General features: G+C 44.3%; 1 protein-coding gene and 1 long non-coding RNA gene across 2 annotated transcripts; both read right to left on the bottom strand.

Moving 5' to 3' along the window:
- Positions 1-439: 439 nt before the first annotated feature.
- Positions 440-3,165, bottom strand: LOC140705867 (uncharacterized). The gene is made up of 3 exons (XR_013543871.1): positions 2,454-3,165; positions 2,156-2,271; positions 440-1,241 (listed from the first exon to the last, which is right to left on the bottom strand). It is a non-coding gene; the product is annotated as an uncharacterized LOC140705867 (long non-coding RNA).
- A 14,911-nt stretch (positions 3,166-18,076) lies between these two features.
- On the bottom strand, positions 18,077-21,595 carry LOC144588354 (uncharacterized). Its single transcript, XM_078391041.1, has 3 exons — positions 21,494-21,595; positions 20,388-20,633; positions 18,077-19,296 (listed from the first exon to the last, which is right to left on the bottom strand). The coding sequence occupies exons 2-3, from the start codon at positions 20,451-20,453 to the stop codon at positions 18,253-18,255; spliced, it is 1,110 nt and encodes a 369-aa protein (XP_078247167.1). The 5' UTR covers positions 20,454-20,633; positions 21,494-21,595; the 3' UTR covers positions 18,077-18,252.
- Positions 21,596-26,614: the final 5,019 nt, after the last annotated feature.

Genomic DNA, 26,614 nt, shown 5'->3' with positions numbered 1-26,614 from the left:
CCATTGCCTTGCCTGCCTGCCTGCCTGCCTGCCAGCCTTGTTGTTCCTGCCCTGCCTGCCAGCCTCCTTGTTCCTGCCATGCCTTCATACCCGGTGGTTCCTGCCTCTCTTTGCATCCCCGGATCCTGCTGCCTTGATAGTGTTCCTCCTGACTTCAACTCCTGGACTGTCTGACCACAGTTTGTGTCGTCCACCCACTCAAAACCCTAGCAGGTTGGATGGCCTCTGCTTGGGCTCTGGTCGTGCTCTGGACTGGGTCCTGGTGCCTTTGCTTCTGAACCCTGATGGCCTGCCTGAAAAGAAAGGTTGCGGAAGGACGGCAAAGATCAGATGAAAAGCCTCCCTGATCGAGTGCCTTTTTCCTCCACAGTGGCAAGGGGCCTGCCTGTGCTAAGGGCGCAAGAAGGGAATATCAAGACAGAAGCCACAGACAAGCCCATTTAAGAAGAAATTGACTTTATTGAGAAATACAGCAAACAACATCAACAAGCGCTCCAAGGAGGAAAGTAAGCTGGATGCAAATGGGGGCCCTGTCCATTCCAGTCATTTGGCGGGGGCTGTTGGAAGTGATCCTGGTGGATTGCCATCCCAGAGTACTCAGAGGGACTGGCCTGGAAGGGAGAGAAGGATCCGTCGGTGGCCACTGACCACGGTGAGGTGGTGGTGGAGGAACTGAGTGGAAGGGAACTGGGGAGCCCCAGGCTGTTGCACTGCACCTGCTCCTGGACAGCCTTCCTTCCTGTGCCTCAGCACCTGGCAGAAAGGGCAGAAACGGGCTGCCTCCTGGCACTCTTCTGCCAAAGGTCCCTGGGGTCTGTGGGGAAACAGAGCTGCTCATGGCCTAGAAAGGCCTGCCCATCCACAGTTAATCGCTGTCCCACTTCCTCAGAGTAACAGTCATTAACAGGAGTGTTGCCAGAATCCTGCTGATGGCTATAGACAAGAAGCCCACCATCCCATAGATAGGCATTAGTGGCTCCAGCTGCAGGACTCACCATAGAAGAGCCCTCTAGAGTGTAGGCTGTTAATTCCTGAGTAGAGCTCCTGTGTGGATGGGGCATCTGAGGGCCCTGAGGCTGCTGCCCCCAACCGAGCGTCCAGTTGCTCCCACTAAATCCGGGTTGGACTTCAGGCCCCTGAGGTGGAAGGGCTGGATTCTTCTGTGGGCAGGGGTCCTTGGGGAGAAGAGCCTGCTTCCTTTTCCGCTTCTCATCCCTCGCCCTTCGGTTCTGAAACCAAACCTAAGACAGGAGAAAGGAAAGGAAGAAAAAGTTGACCTTCTCTCGATACAGAGATTGCATACTCTGTATATCTAGAACTCCCAAATCCATGTTTAGCAAACAGGAATTCAAAATGCAAGAGAGACATATGCATGTGTTGGATCCATTCTGAATCTCATTCCTTCTATGGAAAGAACCCTGATCTAGATTAGTGGTTTTCTCTCGGAGTGTGTGCTCATAAAGCATGCAACAACACCAACAAAAAGGGCCATTATATGACTGAAAAACCAGATACTTTCTTCCAAGCAATCAAATGCATGATGGTTGGCCATGGATTTTAGAGGGATGGAATATGATACCTGAGCCATGAATGAGGAGAAGAGCTGCAACATGAAGAAGTGGTGTTTTTTCCTATAACCAGGAAATGACAGGGATAAAGACAAGGATCTCAGTTTAAGTTGAAAGTGTTCCTCACAATCAGAAGACTGGAAATTTTCCACCGTGCATTGCCGGCACCCAACTTCATCTCAGAACACCCTTTCCTTTTTGGGGCGCTCCCAAACCTCAACCCTGTACTAGAACCAACCCAGCAAAGAATCAAAGGCATTTTTTTAAAGGGAGCCTCAGAAAACTTGTCCAGAGCCTCCTTCCTCATCCCCCTGTCTTTTCAGCCATCTGGAGGAGCTCAAGGGAGGAAGGGTGCGGAAGCGACCGGGAGGCCCCTCCCCGGCCATTTGGGTCAGGGCTGAGGAGATCCTGGGTGCTCTGTGCCCTCTAAGATGGGAACGGGCGCCTCGGGCGGGCAACTCTCTCCCCCCCAGGTGGGGCCCTTCCCAGCCCCTGTGAGACGCCCCCCCCCGCTCCCTGCTCCCCACTCCCGGAAGGCAGAGCTGAAGGAGCCTTTCCTGCAGGCACCCACTGTCAACTTTCACGACCTTTGTCAGCTCTTCCAGCAGCGAGAAGCCCCTCTTCAGGAGGACCACCTGATGCGGCTCGTATTTGGTGCGGGTCCTCCATTGAGACACTGGTGCTTCTGCCAGAGGGGCTGATCCTGCAGGGAAGGGAGAGGGAAGGAGAAGCAGGAGTCAAGGCCGGCTCCTCCTGCTGTGCCTCTGTGCTCGGGATGGGTGGATGAAGCCCAGGGGAGAGGGAAGCTGGCCTGTGGCCAGCCTCCCTCCTTGTGAGGAGCCCCGTTTCAAGAGAGGAAGAACCTGCGCTTCTAACCCGACTCACCTCCATCACTACCCCTCCCTCCCGGCGCTCCGGGTCTGCCCTGGCAGCTGAAGGGACATCCAAGTGGTCCCATGGAATGGAGTTCAGCCCCAGGGAAGCTTCTCAAAAGGGATTTTAACTCAAGGGAAAAGGGGTTCCTTCTTGCCCTTTTTTGTTTTTCTTCGTGGATCTTTTCTGAGAAGGATTCATTTTGAAAGCGAAAGCGATGCGGAATCTTCTCAGCAAGCAAAGTAGATCTTCAGGGGAGAAACTTCCTCTTGAGTAGGTATTCCTCAAGGGCGGAGATCCTTTATACTGTAATCTTCTGCTCTGGCAGGCGACCCTCCCCTAATAGAGGTGGGGGGGGAGGCGGCTAAATTACTGATAGTCCAGCTCTTGGAGAGCTGTGATCCGAGGCCCCTTCCACCCACCCACCCCCCATCCCCGCCTGTTGTATTGGACAGGCAAGTCCTCCCTTGCCTCTTGGGTTCATTGAAAATATCACCCCCCCCATCAAATGTAATAAATATATTGGGTTTATCCCTGTTACAAACTCAGCTGTGGAAATGGTGGCAGAGAGCTGGATGTGAAAGCCAAATATGAAAAAAAGATGTAGATGCACGTTATCTGCCATGCATCGAAACCTCACTCTATCACGGAAAGTGGCTCTTGATCCCTCAAGGCTGCCACGGCTATAAAATGGCACGTCTTCCAAGCTCTACAAGAGATGGTTCCTTCCCAGTCTGTGCAGGCAGGGCCACACCGGCTTCTCCTTTTGGAAAAGGCTCCCTGGGAGAGACAGCGAGGATCAGGAGCGAAAACCCCCGCAACTCTTCTGCCGTCCCTTTCCCAGCACGTGAGTTCAACTGGCCTCAAATGGCAGCCGGGGACAAAAGCATGAGCGCAAATGAAGTCATACAAACAACAGTTACAAAGGAAGGATGTCATGAAAAAGGAAAGATGAAGCAAGTGCCTCCGGACTGAGGGGGAATTAATTCCCGAGGTTGTTCCCAGTTTCTACATCCCTGATAGTTTGCACCAAACACGCCAAGCTTTTCATCAGCCTCGTTAAAAAGAAAACAGTGAAAGTAACTAGAAATCCTCAGCCCCGGTCTGCAGGATCAGGGCCATTCTAGTTTCCAGTGAGCTAACCGCAAAGTATGAATTGCTTGTAATTAATTCTTTATTGATCTCGAACTAAGGCTAAGCTAAGTTATACAATGATCATAAAATATTAAGGAATACTTTTAGAATTTCTGCAGTTTAAGTATAACTGATTTGAGGGTTTGAAAAAGACTGTAGTATTTGTAAAAAGTTAGGAAAAGCATAAACACGAGATGGGGGATTTAGTACTTCAAGTGACTTCAATACTATCACAGGCCAACAACTTGTTGCTAGTCGCCAATAACTGCCTATTGCTCTTCATGCGAATGTAGTATTTAGGGCAGGTTAGAAACCAAATGTCCCAATGAAGTTTCAGTTCTTAAACTTTGGCATGTATCATGTATGTTGTTATAAAGTTATACTAATAGACGATTACTACTAGAAACATGGAAATATTGCTGTGAAGAATTCATAGAAAAAGAAGGAATGCATATTTATTGGTACAATGCTGTCGGTGTCAATAAAAAAAGGGAGCATTAGTTATATACAGTTATGGTTGGCCTGAGCCTGTTGGTTTTAAATTATTTATTTCTGTTCTTAAAACTTGCTCCTGAAGAAGGCTGTGTGCCCAAATGCGTTGGGCATCTTAAAAGGAGAATAAAGACTCTTTACGTTTTTCAACATCCCGACACCTAGTCTCTCCTTCTGACTAAACGTCTCATGGAGGCAGGAATAAAAGAGAGTTTGCTTCTTTCTGTAGCCCAGCTGCTAAACACGTAGGCACTGACTTGGGAGCAAACTCCGTTTTTCACCTAGAAAACCTGTATACCTGCTGAAACGTTCAAGGATCACATGAACTTCTGCAACCCCAGGCATGCAGATCCTGCCCACCCATCCCTCTTTGCTGAAGTGATTAATTCCTCCTATGGGGAAAAAAACCCGATATCAGTTCTGAACAAGCTGCTAAGCACCATTTGGGTTCACTCTTTTACAGATTGATGTCTGTGTTGTTATAGAAGATTGAAGAATGGTATAACGAAATATGGAATATAGCATTAAATGATAAATTAACTTGTAATTTAAAGATGAAGAAAGGAGAGTTGAAAAAGAACAATTTTTATGTAATATGGGGCAGATTTTTGGAATATGTGTTAATAAGGGGGAAAGGGAAAGCTCCAAATCAAGAATCTATGCAGTTCTGGAGAAGAGGACAATAGAAGAAGAAGAAGAAGGAAGAAAAAGAAGAATATGGCAAGAGGTCCCATATATGGTGGTGGGGAACACTGTTATTGTATTTGAGTTGATATGTCCTATGTATATGATTTGTTTTTGTTATAGTTAATAAAATAAAAATATTAAAATATTAAAAGATTGCAGTTGTATTTTCAAGAGATGAGACAGAAAACGGTCTAAGGCGAGGAAGTTTTGTTTTCTGCACACATGATCTGTTTTCGCCTTCAGAAGAAGGGGTGGATCCAGGGGGGGGGCTCCCCATTCCCTCTTAGTAGGTTTGTCAAGGCCACGAGGTGGGGGGCCCGCGGGCAGGGGCTGGGCCAGGCGAGGATTAATATTGCTCACACGCTTTCGCAAGTCGAGGCATCTTTTTTCAAAAGAAAAGGAAAACACGTGCTTTTGGAAATCTCGCCACCGTTTGCAGATACTGCGTGGCGGGCAGGGGGTGGGGCATGGAGATGTCCCTGGTCGGGGATCGAAATGAATGAGTGAATGAATGGCTAGATATTAGGGTCAAACCTAAGGAAGGCTTTGTCCTTCAGCTTAAGTGATCCGAGCTCCTAGCAAAGGAGAGCAGCACAGGGCAATCATCCAACAATGAAATGGTTAACTCCGCTAAGCTGAGGGACCATGGGTTCACTGCTGACCGAACAGACGGACTGCCGAAGATCCCTGTCAGGGTTGGGTTTACCGCTAAGGATGGTCTTAAGGATCTCCCAAGCATCAGCTGGGAGAGTTCGCCCTGAAATTGGCACATGAGATATGCTAGGGTTTCAGAAGAGGAGCAAACTGTCAGGTAAACTCCCACTCACACACAGTGTGTCAAGTACACTGACGGACACACACTTCTCACATAGATGTGTCTAATGCAAGTTCATGAAAACTTGCCAGAGGTAGAGATGCCACAGGACTTTTCAGTGGCTCTCTTGTAATTGCTGCTGATGTTATCACAAAAATCACAGATCCTTCCTTCATCAGAGCACAACGAACAGATCCACAACAGGACATGTCATGGATCTGGATGAACATTACATGTGATCCTTGCGAAACCACAATCAAACTGTACACCACATCTGCGGAGGAAAACCATGGATCCAAAATAAAGAGGCTTATGCTTCCCTGTGATGTCCACATAGGATCCATCTCAAATCACGCTAGAAAAGAAAACAAACTAAAAACCTTGAGGAATAAATCCATAGGTTACTTAAGAGCCCCATTTAATAGACAGAGTCCATAGTTCTGTGTACGTGTGTGTGCTTTATGATTTGTTAGTGGCTTGCCATCAATCTCTCGCAAAATCACAAGCCTCAGATCAAAGTTTTCATTGAGAAAAGAGGGATCATTGCTTTTTATTTTTATATATTTTATACTATTTAAATACATTTCTAGGGTACCTTTTTTTTAACAGTTCAGGGTCCCAACTCCCAATGCTTGTGTAATGTGCAATTTCTGTTGGTTTCATTAAAGGTAATGCCTAGTTGTTGACTTTTGTTTGCTTTTCTTAAAAACAGCACCCTAGGTGTTTTATTGCAAAAGAGCATAACATGTGAGAAAGTAGCTATGTTTACTTTTGAATTAGTTTGGACTGCATGCAAACAGAGGCTATATTAACCCCTTCTTCCTAATGCAAACAAAGGCATTAAACTTGAAATACCTCAAGACCTGAAGTCTGCAGATTGATAAGGTTTTCCATATGTTTCTCATCTCTTCTAGGCTTCCTTTCCTTGTGTCTTACAAGAAAAGAGTGGCAAGCAACCACTTTGTCTTGTGACATTGTGATATTTTGTGAAATGGTGATGTTTTGCATAAGAGTTTCTCAGGCACAAAACTATCTACAACAAGTGATCTGTTTTGCAACCCACTGCAGATATCTTTTAAAAAATTCAAGAAATTTTTCGGACCTGTTAATGCAAAGATAGTGAAGTTATTGTGATGGATTTCCTCTAACCAGCAAAGAAGAGCAAATAATGTCAGCTGGTGTTTAACCAGTTCTTGATTTCAAAAGATTCTCTAGAAAGTCAAGCCTAGGGTTCCTATAAATGGGGCATGCTAGAAGCTGGTACATTACTTCTTTGATCTCCTTAAGGTCATCAGTGTTTGGCTATTGTGCAAAGATGGCCCCTTTTCAAATTCACTCTCAATACACTGAAGCCATTGCTTGAAAATAAAGGGCAATGAATCTCCCTCTAAGGGCAGTTCAAGTCTAATCCTGAAGATACTGTTGGAAATTAGATCTGATCTAGATGCTAGAAATGTTACCGTTTTGGACAACAAATTCCTCCACCACCAGTCTTCCAAAGGAAATTCTCCCAATTTAGGTCTTCTCTTTAAAAGTCTGAACATAGGTGAAAACTCTGAGATTGGTTGGCACCTATAATCTAAGTGGACTCTACCTGAAAAATCCCATCACTGATGCATATTCTTCTTCATAAAACATGTTTTGCTGACTTCCAAGCTGATAGTGCCATATCCTTCTGAATGGGTATGATTTATTTCACACACATCCCTTTGTCAACTGGTGGTCATTCCACTGTTACTAGGATCAATTCCTTTGGCAATTAAGACCTGGGTGGAAGATGTTGTTGCTCTGAAATGTAGGTAACAAATGGGCGTGAGCTAAAGTAGTTCAGCAGAACCTCTTATGTTCAGGTTGAATAGATGAGACTGAACACAGTCAGAAACAAGGGCTGGGGAAGAAAGGGGTCTTTGCACCAATCCAGCAAAAAAACTTTCTGAGAAAATTGTCGGTGAAGATGGCGGCTGCATAGAGAAGCCGGAGTCTGTCTTCTCCTTAAAAGCCGGCTTCCCTTGTTCATCCCTGGATGGTTTTCTTCAGGAAAGAGGTGAGGAAAAGATTGCTCGACACTGATTGACTGAAGAGTCGGAGAACCTGCTTTAACTCGTGAACCTGTTGATTTTTTGGTGCTGCCCTAAAAACATTGTCTGTGTCCTTGTGCCTTAGGCAGATACCCCTCTTACGCTTTCCAAGCCACTCTGCCAACAATTATTTTTTTCTCTGAGACCTATTAAGGAGTTCTGAAGAGAATACAGGAACCCCACAAAAAGACAGGATTGTGTGTTTTCTGGAAGTGTGCCAATTTGTGTTTCAGGATCGCAGGTCCCAGCAGTCCTCAGACAGGATAGCTGTCAAGAACATTCTGGGACTCGTCCAGTAAACGCAAACCTCCATACTTCTGGTGTCCTCTTCCTAACTGAAGGGCTGGATTCCATCTGTTTCCCCTACCCAAGTAGATTCAGGCAGTGGATAGACAGGAAAGACAATTCTTTTTAAATGAGGCTGGCATAAAGCATACTAAGCTGAATGACTGAAGGCATAGAGACTTTTGGCCACACTTGCCTCTTCTTTAAACGTTTGACTCACTTTAAGTCTACTTGACCCCCCACAAAACCTCTGAGTCACCCACCATTCTTCTTCTCCTCATGTTCCACCACTAATACACATTGTTATCTCAGAAGCTCCTCCCCGTCTGCTGACAACCTTCAGTCACTAGGTACAGACATCTTGGCTAAAGAAGGGGGAAAAAGCAGGACGGATCTAGCAGTTACTCTTTTGTTATGTTTTTAAGGCTGCAAAGGATCATCATTGGGTTACAGTTTGGTGGTGGATTCAGGCTGTGCATCAGAGCTCAGGGAAGCTGCTTCTTAAGATTAGAGTTTACAGATTCCACCAAACACCCTGGTCAGTGGCCATGCTAGCTCTGGGAGCCTGGGAATTATAATCCAAGGCAGGAAATCTGCTCTTTTCTAGTGTGTCTGGATGAATGTAAACCCCCCTCTCTTTCTCTTTCTCTGCCCTGCCCCAAATAACCCCTATGCCATTGATTGTCTGGTATTCAACTGGTAGAAGGGCCGGGTGACCGAAAGGTGGCTAGGGACCTCCTCCATGTTTGTCCCTTTCCGTAGAAGAAAAGGACCTGATGCCAGGGGATTGTGCCATTTAACAGCCGATAAGCAGAACAGGTTGATTTGGCATCCATTGAAAGGGCACGTGTGACCAGATCGGAATGACAGGCTCACATTCTACAAAGCTCCCTGCTGTGCGTCAGTTCACACTTCGTTAGGCAGGCCAAACCCCCAGATTAGTGATCCACAAAATTAGCACATATCTAACTGGCCCATATTTTTCATTTAGGGTTGGAGAGGATATTAGAAAGAAGCAGTTCCTACTTGGCTTGAATAGGACTGTTCTTATAGCTAGAATATCTCCACAGAACTGAATGCTGTGGTTTTGTTTTTAAGTCTGCCCCAGTGGGGCTCATTTCTAAAATAAGAGGGTATAAAATCTTCTTTTTCCTGAGATGCTATTCTACCCGATTCTTTGGAATTCTTTTATATATATATATAAATTGAAATTAAAACAATCCTGACAGGCAAACTCTGCCTATTATTGGAACAGCTCTTGAGAAATGTATTTATGATTACTTTCTTTATAAATTACATTTATTATACACTGTGCCATAAAGGAGTTCAAGGTGGTGATGGTTCTTCTCTTTCTAAATTTCTCTTCAGTCCAACACTGATGGATAGTTCAGGATAAGAGTCTAACACCAAAATTAGTCCAAATCACTTTTTTTTTAACAAAAGTTATTTCCCTCTGTTTCATACACAGGGCATTCTATGATTCACTGTTCCAGACTAATATTGTTGAACACATGTCTAGTACTAGTCCCACCAGGATCCATTCCGGTTTTCTGACAGAACTGGCTTAGTCCTCCTTCAACATCCCATGAAAAATTAGCATTTCAAAGGCAGCCTTGCTTTCGCAATCATCTTGCAGCAGCCACGTCTCCACAAAGACCAACCAGAATGGGTGACCACACCCCAGAGGATTCAAAAAGCAGCTGAGATTCTTTAAGAAAGAGTTTTCTTTAATGATCAAAAGGCAAAAGTTATAGGGTCAAAAGGAACAAGATGAAACATAAGATTTCAAAGATGTGGGACTGCCTTCGGGTTTTTTTTTTGTACTTTTTATTTTTTATAAGGGATAACAGAAAGGAAAAGGGAATTGGGATTGATGAGGAAGAGGGGAGACAATAACATACTTTCATCCATTCTGTACCTATTGCCATATCAAGATTTTAAATTATTCTATTTACTCTTTTCTGCCTTCTAGATTCAGTTCTCCTTTCAATATGTACTGTTCACAAGCTGCCTGTTGATTCTGTCCACTTGTTAAATAGATCCCATCTTTCTGTTGCCTTTTGCAAGGGATAGTCCTTCATGACTTCTGATAAAATGTCCATTTCGGCTATTTCCCGTATCTTTTCAATAAGATCTTCTTGTTTCGGTACCGTTGATCTTTTCCAATTTTTAGCATATAAAATTCTAGCTGCCGTAACTATGTATATAACTATATAATTCTTTGACTTATCTATATTTTCAGGTATCATACTCAATAAAAACAGTTCTGGGGTTAATGGCACTTTACAGAGCAATATTTGTTCCAACATTACATGCACTCTTTTCCAATATTGTTTCGCTACTCCACATGACCACCACATATGATAATAGCTTCCCACTTGTGATTCACATTTCCAACACTTATTTGATACATCTGTATACATCTTTGACAATTTTTCTGGGGTCATGTGCCATCTATAAAACATCTTATATATATTCTCTTTAAAGTTCACCGATCTTGTAAGCTTTATATTATTTTGCCATATTTTCAGCCATTGATCAATATCAATGTTATGCCCTATATTTTGTGCCACTTAATCATACATTCCTTAACCATTTCATCTTGCATCTTAATTTCCAACATATAATTATACATTTTCTTAACAGTTTGTTCTTTTGAACCTAATAAAAGTTTGTCAAAAATCGTTTGCTCTAAGTAGAAGCCTTCTATTTTATCTTTTGTATATCTAGATTCTAGCTGTGCTCTAGGCCACCACTCTATATATATATTCTGTGACTCTAGCTCTTCTTTAGACTTTAGTTCACCATCCTTTTTTAATAGATCTTGATATTTTAAAAAGTTTGTTTTTGTCATAAGACTGGGTTGGATAAAGGCCTCTAACGGTGACACCCATACAGGTATTTTATAATAAATTTGTTGTACATTTTTTCTCCACATTCCCAGTAAAACTCTTCTTATCATATGTGAATTAAAATTTTTTTGTTCTTTGTCCTTTTTATACCATAAATAGGCATGCCAGCCTAATTGCAAATCATGTCCCTCCAAGCTAAGTAATCTATCATTTTCTAGAGTTATCCATTCTTTTATCCAGTCTAGAATACAAGCTCTATAATACAGAACCCAGTCAGGAAGACCAAAGCCACCCCTCTGCTTAGCATCTTGCATTGCCTTAATTTTAATTCTTGGTTTTTTACCTTGCCATATAAATCTCATGATTATCTTATTAAATTCTTTGAAAAATGACTGTTTTAATATTATAGGGATTGACTGAAATAAGAATATGATTTTTGGTAAAATAGTCATTTTAATTGCTGCAATTCTTCCCAACAACGATAGTTGTAATTTGTCCGATTTCTCCAAATTGTTCTGTATCTCCTTCATTAGTTTCATGTAGTTATCTTTGAATAATGTACTTGTCTTCTTTGTAATTTGTATTCCTAAATATCGAATTTTCTTCTCCTCATGAAAGTTCGTCTTCTCTATTGGCTCTTGTCTTTCATGTTCTCTCATGTTTTTGGTAAGTAATTTAGTCTTCTTTTGGTTTATTCTCATTCCTGCCATGTCACCAAAAATTCTTAACGTTGTCATCAGGTCCTCTATTGAATCCAATGACTGCCTTCGGTTTTTTGTTGGTCATTCCATACAACCTCCTCTCTCCATTTGTCTTAAAATAGGCTTACTTCTCCTGAGGCTTAGAAGTTCAAGCTGGAAAGTTCTACAGAACTTTGCTTCAGATATCCATTGTTTCCATTGGAAGGCTAATGAGTTTCATTCAAAAGAGTTTATGAGTGGGACACAGACAGACAATAAACCACAATGTCAATTTTAGGTAAGAACAGCCATAGACAAGCTTTTTTTCCCCGAATTGGGGCCTATACCCACCAGTTGGTCCCAATAAGAATTGTCAGCTGAATGAATTTGCTGGAAAGTGAGTTCCAATAGGTATGAACATGAATTCAATGGGCTTGCTCCAGATGGGCCTAAGAACTGGGTTCAGACTTAGGTCAGAAGATGTTTGATCCCATTGGCTTTAATCATCTCAAAATGCAGTAATGAGGCTTCTTCATTCAGATCTGAAGGTCTCTCTCTCTCACACACACACATGCCATTTAAATACATATATGATCTGAATGCAACCCCCCAATGCCTCTAGTCAGTGGGGGATGGAGTGATCTCATCAGGCAGGCAGCCCAACACACAGCCGGCTTATCCTTCACTGCCGGTTATCATCCAGTCAGCCTGCTTTCTACAATAAGTACCTTCTATGCTAAGCAGTTTTGTGCTTCATGCACAGGGAGTTCTGTGATTTTTCTCTTCTAGGCAGATATTGTTGTGCATCCAAATATCTAGAGTTAACTGACCCCCCCCCCCTTAAAAGGCTTAGAAGTTCAAGTTGGAGGGTTCTGCAGAAGTTTGCTTCAGGCATATATTTTTTTCCACTGGAAAGGTTAATGAGTTTTATTTGAAAGAGTTTCTGAGTGGGACAGAGACAGGCAATAAACCACAATATCAATTTTATGTAAGAACAGCCATAGGTTACCTTTTTCAGAATCGGGGCCAAACTAAACATGATGGCCTATACCCACCAGCTGCTCCCAACAAGAATTGGCCAGCTGAATGAATTTGCTGAAAAGTGAGTTCCAATAGGTGTGAACATGAATTCAATGGGCTTGCTCCAGATGGGCCTAAGAACTGGGTTCAGACTTAGGTCAGCTTTAATCATCTCAAAATGCAGGCCATTCTTTTACAGAACTCAGGGCACTTGTTGCAGAGAAAAGAAACAGGAACGCTGGAGACAGAGAGAGGTAGAGAAATAGTGAACTGGCCTGTATTCACCGATTCCAATGTATGCCAGAAATATTAAGTGAGGAAAAAGGATTCTTAGCATCTCATAGAAAGATGGATGGCTAGCCAGCTGGATATTCTGAATTCATGTAAGTCAAATGTTCTCTTCTTTGAAATAACTTTGAAAACCATCTGATAGTGGTTAACAGGCTGTCTGTGACATCAGCATTTTCACTGATCATTACTGAGCTTAACAATCCCATTGTCATTTTGAAAACCCTTTACTTATGTTAACTGCCACCTCTCTTGCTCCAGGTCCCCCTGCTGAGTCCTTTGTGAATGTAAACCTGTAGCCTAATTATGAGGCTGCCTGTTTCTCATGAAGGGGATTGTAATCCACCAAAACTCACATTGAAAGACCTCTGTTGGTTTTAAAGGTGCCATAATTCATAATTCTTTCAATTACAGAGGGTTTTCTTCTACTTTGCACCTCTTGTGCCTTAGTTAAAGCCTTCCAAAAAACAAAAGAAAAGAAGGGTGTGTAATTCTTACACACCATCAAGAAAAGGTAGGGAGATATCTGAAAAAGAAGCTTGCTTTCAACCCTGCAGAGTTCTCCCTCCGGCTGCACAACACACGTCTGGGGCTGTTGCAAAGGTGCCTTGGCTTTTTTGGGGAAAAGATTTAACAGATTAACCTCTGCCTAGTTATTTCTAAGGTCTGATTCTCCTGATATTGTTGGTGGGGCCTGAGAGTTTTTCCTCAGAGCAGAGTAAATCATCTGGTTGAAGACACCATCATGCCACTGGAGAACAGAGGACACATGAAACAGTCACTGAATTGAAGCTACTTGCATATAGAAACTATGAGAAAATGTATAAAACAAGTTTTTCGAAGGTGGAAGGTGACATCTGCAAAGTAACCACAGAGCATGACATAGAACAACATACCTGTGTTTGACGGAGAAATTCTAATAAAAATAAAATTAAAAAATAAGAAAAGGAAAAGGTCCCTAAAATGTACAGCATGTTCATGGAGGGCCAGCCTATGCTTCTGTTTCTCTTCCTCCTCTGTTAGCACCTTCTTCTTTTATTATTATTTTTATTAGTTTTTTAAAATATTAACACCCCATCTTACCCCTGAGGAGCACCCTAGGCAGCTTATACTACTGAAACTACTTTAATAAAGAAGAATAAAACAGATGTATGTTTATATATGTCTATAATATATGTTTTTGGTTTTATTGTTTCAAAATTTGTAAACCGCCCAGAGTAGACCTTTGGTCTAGATGGGTGGGATAGAAATCCAATAAACGAATAATCATTTTAAAATTGGTGGATAATTTTTTAAAAAACCCCTTCTGAAGAGCATTGAAGTGAATAATAAACAAGAAAAACATATCAGCACCATTTTAAAGAACCTCCTCTTAGATAGCCACTTATGGAGAAAAAGCTTGCCTGAAGGAGTACAGCAGAGAAGGGGCCAACCTGACCCCTCCTACCCCCACGGCAGGGAGTTCAAGAGCTTCAGAGCTGGCCTTCAGAGAAGGTTTTTCTCCTTGCTGCATCCAAGCTGCGTCTAGTTAGGAGGTGGGGGGAGACTGACAGAAAATCTTCCGCTGATGATCACAACGCCTGGCAGACTCATAAAGGGAGATGCTCTCCCCACCACACCACGGACAAGCACCATTTTGATCAGACATAACTTTGGAAAAACATTTATGCACACAAGCTTCGAGGTCTCGATATCTTCCCATCTAGTTTTATAGTGGGAGTTGTAGTCCAACACGTTTGAAAGGCATCAGCTTGGAAAGGTGGATGCGTGGAGTGAAGCTCAGCGGATCCACCGGAAAGCTTTCTCCAGCTATTCTCTATTCAGCTTCAGAGCTTTTTCCCCCCCGTTGGGTCTTTGCCCCCTTGGGTGCAATCCTCACTTGAAATTCCGACCATCACAAAATCATCTCTTCCCTAACTTGGAAAAAAAACTGCAATCCCCAGCTCTTAATTTACGGCATTGTGTCTGTAGATGGCCCCGAGGCTGAGGGAATGGACGGCGGTGGGTGTAGGGAAATGAACTGCTGGCAGGCCTTTCCACCACATCATCAACTCTCCACTCCTGCGGACCACATGGACTCTTAGTAGACTGTTCAGCAAAGGGCCCTCATCCGTGGAAGCAGGAATACAGCGTCCTGGGGTTCCACCAGCGATGTGAGTTCCTGCTCCACTGCACCCTGGTCCGTGGCTACACAGCTGGGCAGATATATGTTTCCCCCACTGCAGAACTCTGCTCCTACCAGACGGAAGAGTACTTGCCTGCAAGTCTTCCTTGGAAGTAGCTAGTTACTAGGAAAAAGTTAGCTTGAATCAATGATTTTTTGGCTTCCCCAAAAGGTTCTGTTGAGCTTATATAATGACTGTAACACAAGGAGGGGTTATATCTCTCCTTTTAGGATGTAATACTACCACATTTTTGTTGGTGTAATATTTACAAAGGGGTGTAGGCTACCTACTTGTGCATGTCCCCCTGCCACAGATTTAAGTGGGGTCCTCTGCAGCTCAGGGATCTCCTGTGCCTCTGCCACTCTCACCAACCAACCACTGCCCATTCCTGCAGATTTTATATGGATGGTTTACAGCCTTTCTCTGAATCTCAGGACGACCACGTGGGGAGAGGAGTTTACAGAAGGACAGCAACGATGTAAACGATCTGGCCTCCTGTGGGAGAGAGTTCCAAAGACTGGGAGCAGCACTGCAGTCTGCATCCTTTTCCTTCAGGTCAGGGTGTAATAGTCCCTCAACTACTTGAAAGCGCTTTGCTAGATGACTCTGTGCAGATGCAATGGTGGCAGAGAAGGAGGACTTTTTCAGCACTTCCGTGGAATAATCTTCCAATGGGCCCTTGCTTGTGTTTGGTCAGATTTATTCCTGAGTTTTCCGCCATACTCGCTCAAGTTTATGTTCTGCTTGTTTTATCACCATTTTGGCTCTACTTTGTGGGAGGAGCCATTTAGGATCAATCCTGTCAATGGTTTTTGCCATTTCCTCATGCCACAGATTACCCTGGGATTCAACAGAAGGTGACAGGAAACTCCCCAAGAGCCACCAGGAAAACCATCTGGATCCATCAACATTCTAAGGTGGACCACCTTAGTCCGTCACTAAGCCCCACAAAGGCTCTGACTTCCAGTAAGTCCAAACCCCACTAGATAATGGAACTACAGAGAGTTCCTCGACACCCAGGTCACCAACATCTATCCCAGTACAGAAGACCAGGTCTAAAGTATGCCCTGTGGCATGGGTGGGGTCAGATAGCATTTGGAACAGGCCCATGGTTGTCACAGAGGCCATGACGTGCTGAGTCAATCCTGACAAAGCTGCCTTGCCATGGATGTTGAAGTCCCCCCATAAGAACAAGTGGAGGAGAACCTCAAAATCACCCGCTCAGTTAGCTGAAGAAGGGCGGATGTTGAGTCATGACCTCTTGGTCAGTATTTTAAAAAATTGTTGGTGGGATGGAAAACAATGGAGTGCTACTTTGATACAAGAGTCTTTTTGTAGATCTCCTCTCCCACCCCCAGATCCACATTTCTATATGCCTGTGAACTACACACTAATAATTACAAAAAGATTGCCTATGGCAATACATCCAATAAACCATATATTTGAACTGCATCGTGTACATCATTTTGATTTAATTATATCCCATGTATTTCATGAGACTTCTTGAGTTGAAACAAGCAATTTGATTTAATCCTCTAATCAAGCAACTTTATGTTGTTTCAAAGCAGGCAATGTGTGTGTATAGCAATCATAGCATAAAGGGCAGCCGTTTATCTTTAAAAGTGGGATGTAAAGAGTCCTCACCATGCTGCAAAGATGCTTGAGACAGCAGCCTCAGGAGGATCACCTTTCACAGATATACAGTATACCGTCATTCTTTGCACTCTTATCTACAATTTGTTCAGCACTATCCAGGAAAGGCTTGTGCTGAGCCTCAGGAAGTGGAGTTCCTCCACAAAAGCCTGCCTTTTTTTTTTTGATAATTTAATGTTCTAATTAAAGGTACCACCCACTCTTACATTTGTGTAATCATAGGACGAATATAATATTTGCCACATATTGATATCATCGTTTCAAGAACCCTATTAAGGTGGGCAACAAGTCATATTTCACAGCTTGAAAAGCTACTTTTTTAATGTGAGCAGTTAGAATTATTCTTTTTTCTTCAAGGCAGCTGTCCTGGTCCCAACTGAACCCCCACCAGAACCCTCTGAAGTAGCTCTGCCTGAGAGAGAAAAAGCAAGCTGCCCATGGTCTCAAGGAGAATTTCATGGCTAAAGGAGATGTGAACCTGTATCTCCCACGTCTCAGCCCAGCATGCTTACTGCTCTGCCAATGAACAGGTCAAGAGAATTAAACACCACCAGCGCCCCAGGACCGATGCTTCCTGTGAGGGATTGTCCCAAATCCTGGCTTTTAACCCTCAGGTCATCTTGACCAGCTACATTTCCAAGCCCTCAAAATAGCTGGCTCCACTGTAGTTGCCATTTTAAAAGGCAACTTTTTAGATCATTCAGAAGTCACTGAACGAATAATTGTTCAAAACGTAACTTTAAAAGTTATGCACTGTTTTTAAAAATCACATTGTTTAGTAACTCCCCCAAATCCTCCAGATGGCATGACAACTGCTTCAGTAGTACATTTTTTGGATGTCTCAAAGAACAGAGCACCAATACATAATTTACCTCAAGTAGAAAGCCAGCATACCTTTGTAACTATTGCAGTAAGTAAAATCAGTTGCAGTTACATTCTGAAACAAGTGACATTAGCGCAGCACCTGTTTTCATGATATAGCTATACCTTTTTATTTGGCAAAAGTAGTTAATTCAATTAACTCTTTCCTTATAATTAGTTACCTCTGAGCCATACAGAGGGGGGAGGCGAGAGTGACTTGTCAAAACATGCTGGTACATGAGATCTGTGGTACAGGCAAGATAGAGGCAGGCTGATCCTGACTCAGATATAGATATTCACCCTTGCAGAATCAAAAGGTTAAAGGCACCTTCTCATCCCCTTAGATGTTCACACAAACATGCAGGTGGAATCCTAGGGAGCTGCTCAAGCAAGAACCCAGTTAAAGCCTTCATAAGAAATTCTTCTCCCAGAAATTTCTTGCTGTATCAAAACCACATCAACACTTTGTTCAAGCTCCTCTCGGGAGATCTTGGGCAGAGAAGAGGCTTCCCACTTTGGACCAAAAACTTCCCTAATCAAGCATCTTTCCTCTCACCATGGCAAAGTGCACCCCTATGGCGAGGTGCACGAGAAAGAAATGGGAAGACAAAAATCACAGACACCCATTTAATAAGAAGAAACTTTATTGAGGAATAAACAGACGGCATGATCACGTGCTCCAAGGCGGAGTCATGTGGAAGGAAATGAGGGCAATGTCCCTTTTGGAAGGGGTCTCGTTAACCATCCAGCCCAGACCACTCTGGGGGATGAGCCCGGAAGGGAGAGATCTGTCGCTGTGCAGCTACTGACTATGGTGGGTAGAGCAGGAACTGAGGTCACTGGTGGAACCCCAGTATGCCGTACTGCTGCTTTCCCCACTGAAAGAACTTCTCTGGGGAGTCAAGAAAGAGTCCATAGGGCCTCCAGGAGCAGAGTTTTGCTGAGGAGGAAAGGCCTGCATTCTCAGCTGTTCATTTCCATGCAGCCACAGTCCATTCCCCTCAGCGTAGCAGCCGTTGGCAGGGGCATAGTCAGAAACCGGGAGCTGGGAATGGTTATAAAGGGGTCCACCATCCCCTGCAACAGCCTGTGTGCCTCCAGCTGCCATCAAGAAAGAGTCCACAGGGCCTCCAGGAGCAGAGTTTTGCTGAGGAGGAAAGACCTGCATTCTCAGCTGTTCATTTCCATGCAGCCACAGTCCATTCCCCTCAGCGTAGCCACCGTTGGCAGGGGCATAGTCAGAAACCGGGAGCTGGGAATGGTTATAAAGGGGTCCACCATCCCATGCACCAGCCTGTGAGGCTCCAGCTGCAGTCAATAAAGAGTCCACAGGGCCTCCAGGAGCAGAGTTTTGCTGAGGAGGAAAGGCCTGCATTCTGAGCTGTTCATTTCCATGCAGCCACAGTCCATTCCCCTCAGCGTAGCCGCCGTTGGCAGAGGCATAGTCAGAAACCGGGAGCTGGGAATGGTTATAAAGGGGTCCACCATCCCATGCACCAGCCTGTGTGCCTCCAGCTGCAGGGCCCACCTGGAAATTGTCTGCAGAGGAAGCTGCTTGTCGTGTCCCATAAGAGATGTTCTCAGTTTGCACACAGGTCTCTTGTTGGTGGGACACTTGATAACCCTGAGGCTGCTGCCCCCAACTGGGCGTCCCGTTTCTCCCAGGGCAGCTTAGCCGGTTTCCAGGCCTCTGTGCTGGAACTCCTGCATTCTGCCAGATCTCCTCATTAGGCGAGACGTGGTTGTTGAGGAACGTGTTTTGTGAAGAGGGGTCCTCAGGTGGATCATTTTGCCTCCTTCTTCTCTGGGGCATCAGATGCCTTGCTCTCCAGGTCTGAAAGCAAACCTAAGACAGAAGGGATGGAAAGGGAAAAAAGTTGGCATTCTTCCTCGACAGAATTTGCATGCCCTTCCAATGTCTTCTCAATCGGGTCAAGGCACAATTAACGTATATGGTCTCTTGGTACCTGTGATTCTTTTGTGTCAAGTCTGCCCAACAACATAGACGTTAACATGCACTGGTCCACTACCCAGATGGAAGGCTGTAAAGGACCACACTGTGAACGCCATTAGGCAGAGGTGAAATGTGTTATTACGCAAATCCTGCTCTTAGTGGAAATAACACTGGAGTTTGGCACAGGACTAAACCTGTCCATCACATCAAAGACATATGAATTACCAATCCCCTTAAGGAGGAAAGCTGGGAAGACTAATTCCACAAAGTTTGTAGGCTGTCCCCCTTTTGTTTTACCATACAAAATTAGCTATTTTTATCTGATGCTGGAAAGATGCTCGTGGCCCCTGAAAAAACCCCATCTGACTGGAAGGAAACGGTTGGGTTCCACAGCAGCTGATACTTTAAGAAACGGTTTATCCTTTGAGGAGCCAGAACAGACATTCTTCTTTGGGAAATCCCGCTTTACCTTCAAGGGGTGAACCTCATCCCCCTTCCTGCCTTTTCCTCCTTGACCAAGAGGGTAGGAAGGCTCCTGTCCTGATCAGAAAACTAGCATTCAGAAGTAATTACGTGAGTCCATGAGGAAGCCCAGCATCAGCAGGCAAGTGGACACTTTACTAGAACTAGCATCCTGAAGACCAAAGGCTTCCTTTTTTGATCAGGAACTGAGTGGAGGGGAACTGATGGAGCCCCAGGCTGTTGCATTGCAGCTGCTGCTGGACAGCCTTCTTTCCTGTGCCTCAGCACCTGGCAGAAACGGGCTGCCTCCTGGCACTCTGCTGCCTAAGGTCCCTGGGGTCTGTGGGGAAACAGAGCTGCTGATGCCCTAGAAAGGCCTGCCCATCCACAGTTAATCGCTGTCCCACTTCCTCAGAGTAACAGTCATTAACAGGAGTGTTGCCAGAATCCTGCGGATGGCTATAGACAAGAAGCCCACCATCCCATAGATAGGCATTAGTGCCTCCAGCTGCAGGACTCACCATAGAAGAGCCCTCTAGAGTGTAGGCTGTTAATTCCTCTGTAGAGCTCCCGTGTCGATGGGGCATCTGAGGGACCTGAGTCTGCTGCCCCCAACCGAGCGTCCCGTTGCTCCCACTGCTGTCGGGTTGGACTTCAGGCCCCTGAGGTGGAAGGGCTGGATTCTTCTGTGGGCGGGGGTCCTTGGGGAGAAGAGCCTGCTTCCTTTTCCGCTTCTCATCCCTCGCCCTTCGGTTCTGAAACCAAACCTAAGACAGGAGAAAGGAAAAGAAGTAAAAGTTGACCTTCTCTCGATACAGAGATTGCATACTCTGTATATCTAGAACTCCCAAATCCATGTTTAGCAAACAGGAATTCAAAATGCAAGAGAGACATATGAATGTGTTGGATCCATTCTGAATCTCATTCCTTCTATGGAAAGAACCCTGATCTAGATTAGTGGTTTTCTCTCGGAGTGTGTGCTCATAAAGCATGCAACAACACCCACAAAAAAGGGCCATTATATGACTGAAAAACCAGATACTTTCTTCCAAGCAATCAAATCCATGATGGTTGGCCATGGATTTTAGAGGGATGGAATATGATTCCTGAGCCATGAATGAGTAGAGCTGAAATTAGAACAAGTGGTGTTTTTTTAAAAATATAAACAGGCAATTACAGGGGTAAAGACCATCTGAGAAAGAGTCTCTGTTTAACCTGAAAGTGCTCCTCACAAAGAGAAGACTGGAAATCTTCCACCTTGCATCCCCAGCACCCAGCTTCCTCTCAGAACACCCTTTCCTTTTAGGGGCGCTCCCAAACCCGAACCCTGTACCAGAACCAACCCAGCAAAGACCCGAAGGCATCTCTTTTTTGGAAGGAGCTTGAGAAAAGTGGTCCAGAGCTCTCTTTCCTTCCTCATCCCCCTGCCTTTACAGCCATCTGGAGGAGCCCAAGGGAAGAAGGGTGCGGAAGCCACTGGGAGGCCCTTCCCCGGCCATTTGGGTTGAGGAGATCCTGGGTGCTCTGCGCCCTCTCCCACCCCCCACCCCCAAGGTGGGGCCCTTCCCAGCCCCTGTGAGACACCCCCGCTCCCCACTCCTGGAAGGTAGAGCTGAAGGAGCCTTACCTGCAGACGCCCACTGTCCACTTTCACAACCTTCGCCAGCTCTTCCAGCAACGGGAATCCAGGGTAGGGGAACCGGGTGTAGACCTGTTTCAGGAAGACCACATGTTGTGGCTCATATTTGGTCCGGGCCCTCCGCTGAGACACGGGTCGTGCTGCCGGAGGGGCTGATCCTGCAGGGAAGGGAGAGGGAAGGAGACGCAGGCATGAAGGCTGGCTCCTCCTGCTGTGCCTCTGTGCTCAGAAAGGGTGGGGGCAGCCCGGGCAGAATGCAGCTAGCCAGAGGCGCCCGTCTCTTCGTCAGCAGCCCCATTTCAAACCACGAGGAATCATCTGCACCTTTCACTCAACTCCCCTCCATCACTACCCATCTCCCTTCTGGGGCTCCGGCTCTGCCTGCTGTCTCCGGCCTCCCTCCCAGCTGCAGGGCATCCTGTGGAGTGAAGATCATCTCCAGGGAAGTTTCTCCAGGATCGTCCTCCGGTGCCTTTCAGAAAGGGCTGGTTGGGCTTTTCCCTTCCAGGAAATGCACTCCCGACTCAGCCACAAAATCAGGTGGCAGGAGACACTTCGGAGGCTATTCTTTCTCCAGCGGAATGTGCTTCGAAATCCCCTACTGGGAGGTTTGCTTGGAAAGGATGCTGCTCCTGAACCCCCTACTGGAGAAGGGACCCCATGAACCATCGCCTCCCCACCTCTTGCCCCTTGGAGAATGATTTTCGTGGGTTTGCATGTGGAAAGGGACACTCAGGTCCCCCCCTTTTCCCCCGCCATTGAAGGCAACCTGCCTTCTTAGGGTAGTTTTCTGCTTTAGGCCTCTTTGGCTGTTCCATTCCCCACCGTGCCCAGGGTTTGCCTAGAGATGATCCATGTGCATTTCTGAAATTATTAAGATTTACAGCCATATTTTACTTCCTAGAGTAAACTTAAACCTCTTGGTTCGACCATGGGTGTTCAATGAGTCAAATGAAAAGCAGCAAATAAAAATATACCAACTGAAAAGTTGCCCGAGGTTCTTTGTACCTCACTGGCGGGTGTTAACTTTGCTAGACAAGCCAGGAAAATTTTTGTTTTTTTAATCTTCCATACCTGATTCAACCTGTTAAATACTGACCACCAACCCCATCAGCCCCCCCCCATTCAAACAGGATTTAAGTCATAAGAAAAGAGGGTACCTTCTTTGCTCTTCTTCGTACATCTTTTCTGAGGAGTACTCATTTTGGAAGCGAAGCCGAGGCCGGTTTTTTCTCAGAGAGCCAGGAGGATCTTCACAGGAAAGTCTTCCTCTCGAGTAGGTAACATTGCTCAAGGGCCGAGGTCCTTTATAGGCCTCCACCCTGGCAGGCTGAGATGGCCCTTCCCCCATGACCCTCCCCTTTCCGAATAGTGGTGGGGGGAGGGGGGCAGGCGTTTAAGGTAAGGTACTCACTATGAACTTCTTAGTAAACATGGGCGACCAACAGGATGGTTAGGGCCACAAAAAGTGAAAATAAGGGAGAAAGAAGCCAAATGCTCTTTACATTAAAATGTATCTCTCTCAAAGAACAGCTGCGTGGCCGTTATTTGCAGGGGTTGCAGATTTCTATAGTAATCGGTAACTTAGTGACAAATAGGAATCAAATCCCTTTTGAGACCTTGGAATTGTAACTTTTTATGTCTTACGTTAAAGACATAAATAGTTACAATTCCAAAGTCTCAAAAGGGATTTGATTCCTCACTCACTAAGGTCCGGGGCAAGGAGCCGTTCATCTGCTCCTATTAAACAGGCAGTTGATGAGTGGACTTTATTCCACTTCAAAGGCGTTGGGAGACGAGGAGTCCATCAAATTCAGGGGAACATCAAGGCGCTTTTGGGGTTCAGACCCTGGGAAAGGTCTACTCGTCTGTCAATGAAAACTACTTGGGAATATTGGCATCTTTGCTTCCTTCTGCAGGAAGGATGAGAGGCGCGGTTGAGCTTTGTGCAGACTAGCCCTCGCTTAAATACATACATGCGTGTGGCGGGTCCCTGTCCCGAGGAGCTTACAATCTCAGCAGTTTCAATTCTGGTACCCAGCTCGGGGATGAGAAAGATGTAGATGCATGTATTTGCCCTGTATCGACACCTCACTCACACTATCAGGGGAAGTGACTTTTGATTCCTCAAGGCTCACATGGCAATAAAATTGCACATTTTCCGAGCTCTACAACAGTTGATTCTTTCCCAGTCTGTGCCGGCAGCGCCACAGGGCATCACTTTTTGGAAATTGTTCCTGGGGTGAGAAAGCGAGGGTCAGCACATGAGTTCCACTGGCATGGGGGGGGAAAAAGGATTCCGAGAGAATTCCGCCCTCCAGCGGCTCTTATCACCAGCTTTTAATCGGATTAAGTACACCTGGAGGTGGAAAGATGTTGCTTAGGGGACACGTGGCTGGATAGACTGACGCCTGTTTCACAGTGTTTTCTTTTTTCTGGCGGGGGGGGGAGCCAGACCAGATTACACAAAACGGCAAAATAAAACGCTTGTGGCGCCTGACAGATCATCTGATTTCTTTCCCGGAGAAGTGGAAGTGATTTCATTTTTGTCCCACTGCTCCTCGCACAGCGGCATCACTCCAACCTAGATGAGGGAGTGCCCCTGAATCACACTGCGTTCAAGTGGGCACACGGAAGGGGGGGAGAGAGAGGAGAAGCCTGAGCAGAAACAGGCAGGTTAATTTGAGAGAGGGAGATAGAGGCTGGGGAATAAATACCCTTTTTCGGATAAAAGAATAACATGTTTTTGAAATTGAAGTAAGAAAAGGAACGTCAACAACCACCAATGTGGGAGTCAACAGCTCACCTTTATTACAAAGTATTTCTGAAAATGCAGATGGTGTCGGGAGCAAAATAACCCTTAATGGTACCGTCAAGTCAATGCCAGAGGCTGAATTACTTTGCTATGGTTGGCTTGTTCTCTTTTCTACAGAGGCACTGAGCTATCCTGGGGTCTTCAACAATGCATTATTGTGACATTTTCTGTAAAGAAAATGTTCACCTTCTAAGTTCTCACTGTCGTGCAGCTATTGCCTCTTGGTGATGGGAGAGTGACAGAAGAGACCCACGGATATAACTGCAGGACAGCTAGAACTTAGTAGGTAAAGCTTTTCCTGAGAGGAAAATGTCATGAGGCTAAAGCTTTCCCGATGAATCTCTGCCTGTTCCACAACAGCACTGGGAGTTATATTCTGGTGTGGCAGGAACTTTAGAAGAAATGTAGTCCTTCTGTTAGAAATTATGCTTAAAATATCTTAGCTCTCCAACATTCTAGGTTTTAAATGTTAGTACAGAAAACAGCACAAAAGACAGACGTCTGCTACTCCCATAAAAATTCACCCGTACTTTGGGATCATGTGTGATTTCCCATTTTCAGCTGGTTGAACCAGGTCTCATGTCCTCCTAACAGGTTTGGGTTTACTTAATATTAAATTGTATTACATAGCAAATCAGTTGAGTCATATCCTAGATATTATGACAGATAAAATGTAATTTGGAGTGATTTTGAGATCCATAATACAGACTATGGAAAGTATCTTAAAAAGAAGCTATTAAAGATGTGATTTAAGGTGTCAGTAATTCCCTGCTGAATAATATGCTGTCAAGTTGAAAAAGTAATAGAAGAATATTGAACGCATTAAATTCTCCATTAAATCAGGTAGTAGAAGAAAGAAAATTCCTGGGAAATCTGAAGAGAAAGTTTTAAAAGGTATTAATTCAGCAGAGAGTTATTAAAATGAAAGACTGGGTGAGAAATACGAATAATAGAGAGTGAATAAGAGAATATTGGGAGAGAAGAGAATTTCATAGTAGAATATAACTGGACCAAGGAATACAGAAAAAAGAAAGGTGAGGGTAGACTGATGATGAAATTTGAGAAAATTATTAAAAATATAGGAGATATAATTTCATATAAATGGGAGGAGGTTAGCAAGCATAATATATAAGATGTTATTACAGGGAGAATATAAAACTACTGCTTTAAAAGAAGTATGGCAAGGAGACCTAAGTAATTAGAGGAGAAGATTGAAAGAAGGTGAGGAGCAAAAGAATAACAAAAAATATGTCCCTAAGGGTTAAAAGATATTTTCTACAAAGTTATGTGGAGGTGGTATTTGACACCAGTGAAACTGAATTTGTTAAATAAAAAAGCATTATCTTCATGTTGGATAGGTAAAAAAGAAAGGGGGACATATGTGATGGACTTATGAAATGAGGAAAATGGAATGGTCTCTGATATTCAAAGAAAGGAAATAATGTATATCAATACATAAATGTTTCTAATGACAGGTTTGTTGAATATGGCTAATATTAAATAAAAAGGGGAAGAAAATGAATTAATTATTTTGAGGATAACAGGGGCAAGATTGCAAGAAACTGTAAAAATAATAATCAAATGAGTATGAAGGAATAGAAATATGGAATATGGTTATTAATGACAAAGTAACATGTGAAATAAAGACTAGAAAATGAATATTGAATATAAAATAATTCAAAGTTATATGGAATGTATTTTTAATACATGTGTTTGAGAAAGGTAAAAGTTATATCCCTGAACAAGAATCATATTTCTGGAGAGAAGCACGGCATGTATTAAATGTCAAGAATGAACAATGAATAGTCCTGAGGGTAGCAAGGAGTATGGGATGGAGTATGTGTTGTCTATTTTGTTTTTTGGTTTTTTTCCACTTTTGTTTAATTAATTGAAAACATTTTACCCCACTTTTCTCCTTTAAAAGGACCCAGGGCAGTTTGTGACATTTTAAGAATTTTAAGCTAAAAACGAAACTTTAAAAGTATACAAACGGATCAGCCATGGATGGGATTCTTAATTTAAAAGGGTTGTGATCCTATAGGGCAGGTCATGTCAGGTTGCACAAGAAGGGCTTGATCTAAAAAATCTACCTCTGCAATGTTACTGTGGGACGCACACATGATCTCTGTTTTCGCCTCCAGAAGAAGGGGTGGATCCAAGGGGGGGCTCCCTGTTCCCTCTTAGTAGGTTTGTCAAGGCCACGAGGTGGGGGGCCCGCGGGCAGGGGCGGGGCCAGGCGAGGATTAACATTGCTCACATGCTTTCGGAGGTCATGAAAGGCTCGTGCAGGAGGC

The sequence above is a fragment of the Pogona vitticeps genome, chromosome 3 (genome assembly GCF_051106095.1).
Source record: "Pogona vitticeps strain Pit_001003342236 chromosome 3, PviZW2.1, whole genome shotgun sequence".
NCBI classification, from domain to species: Eukaryota; Metazoa; Chordata; class Lepidosauria; order Squamata; family Agamidae; genus Pogona; species Pogona vitticeps.
The sequence above is the reverse complement of the archived record's forward strand: the minus strand, read 5'-3'. Positions and strand labels throughout refer to the sequence as shown.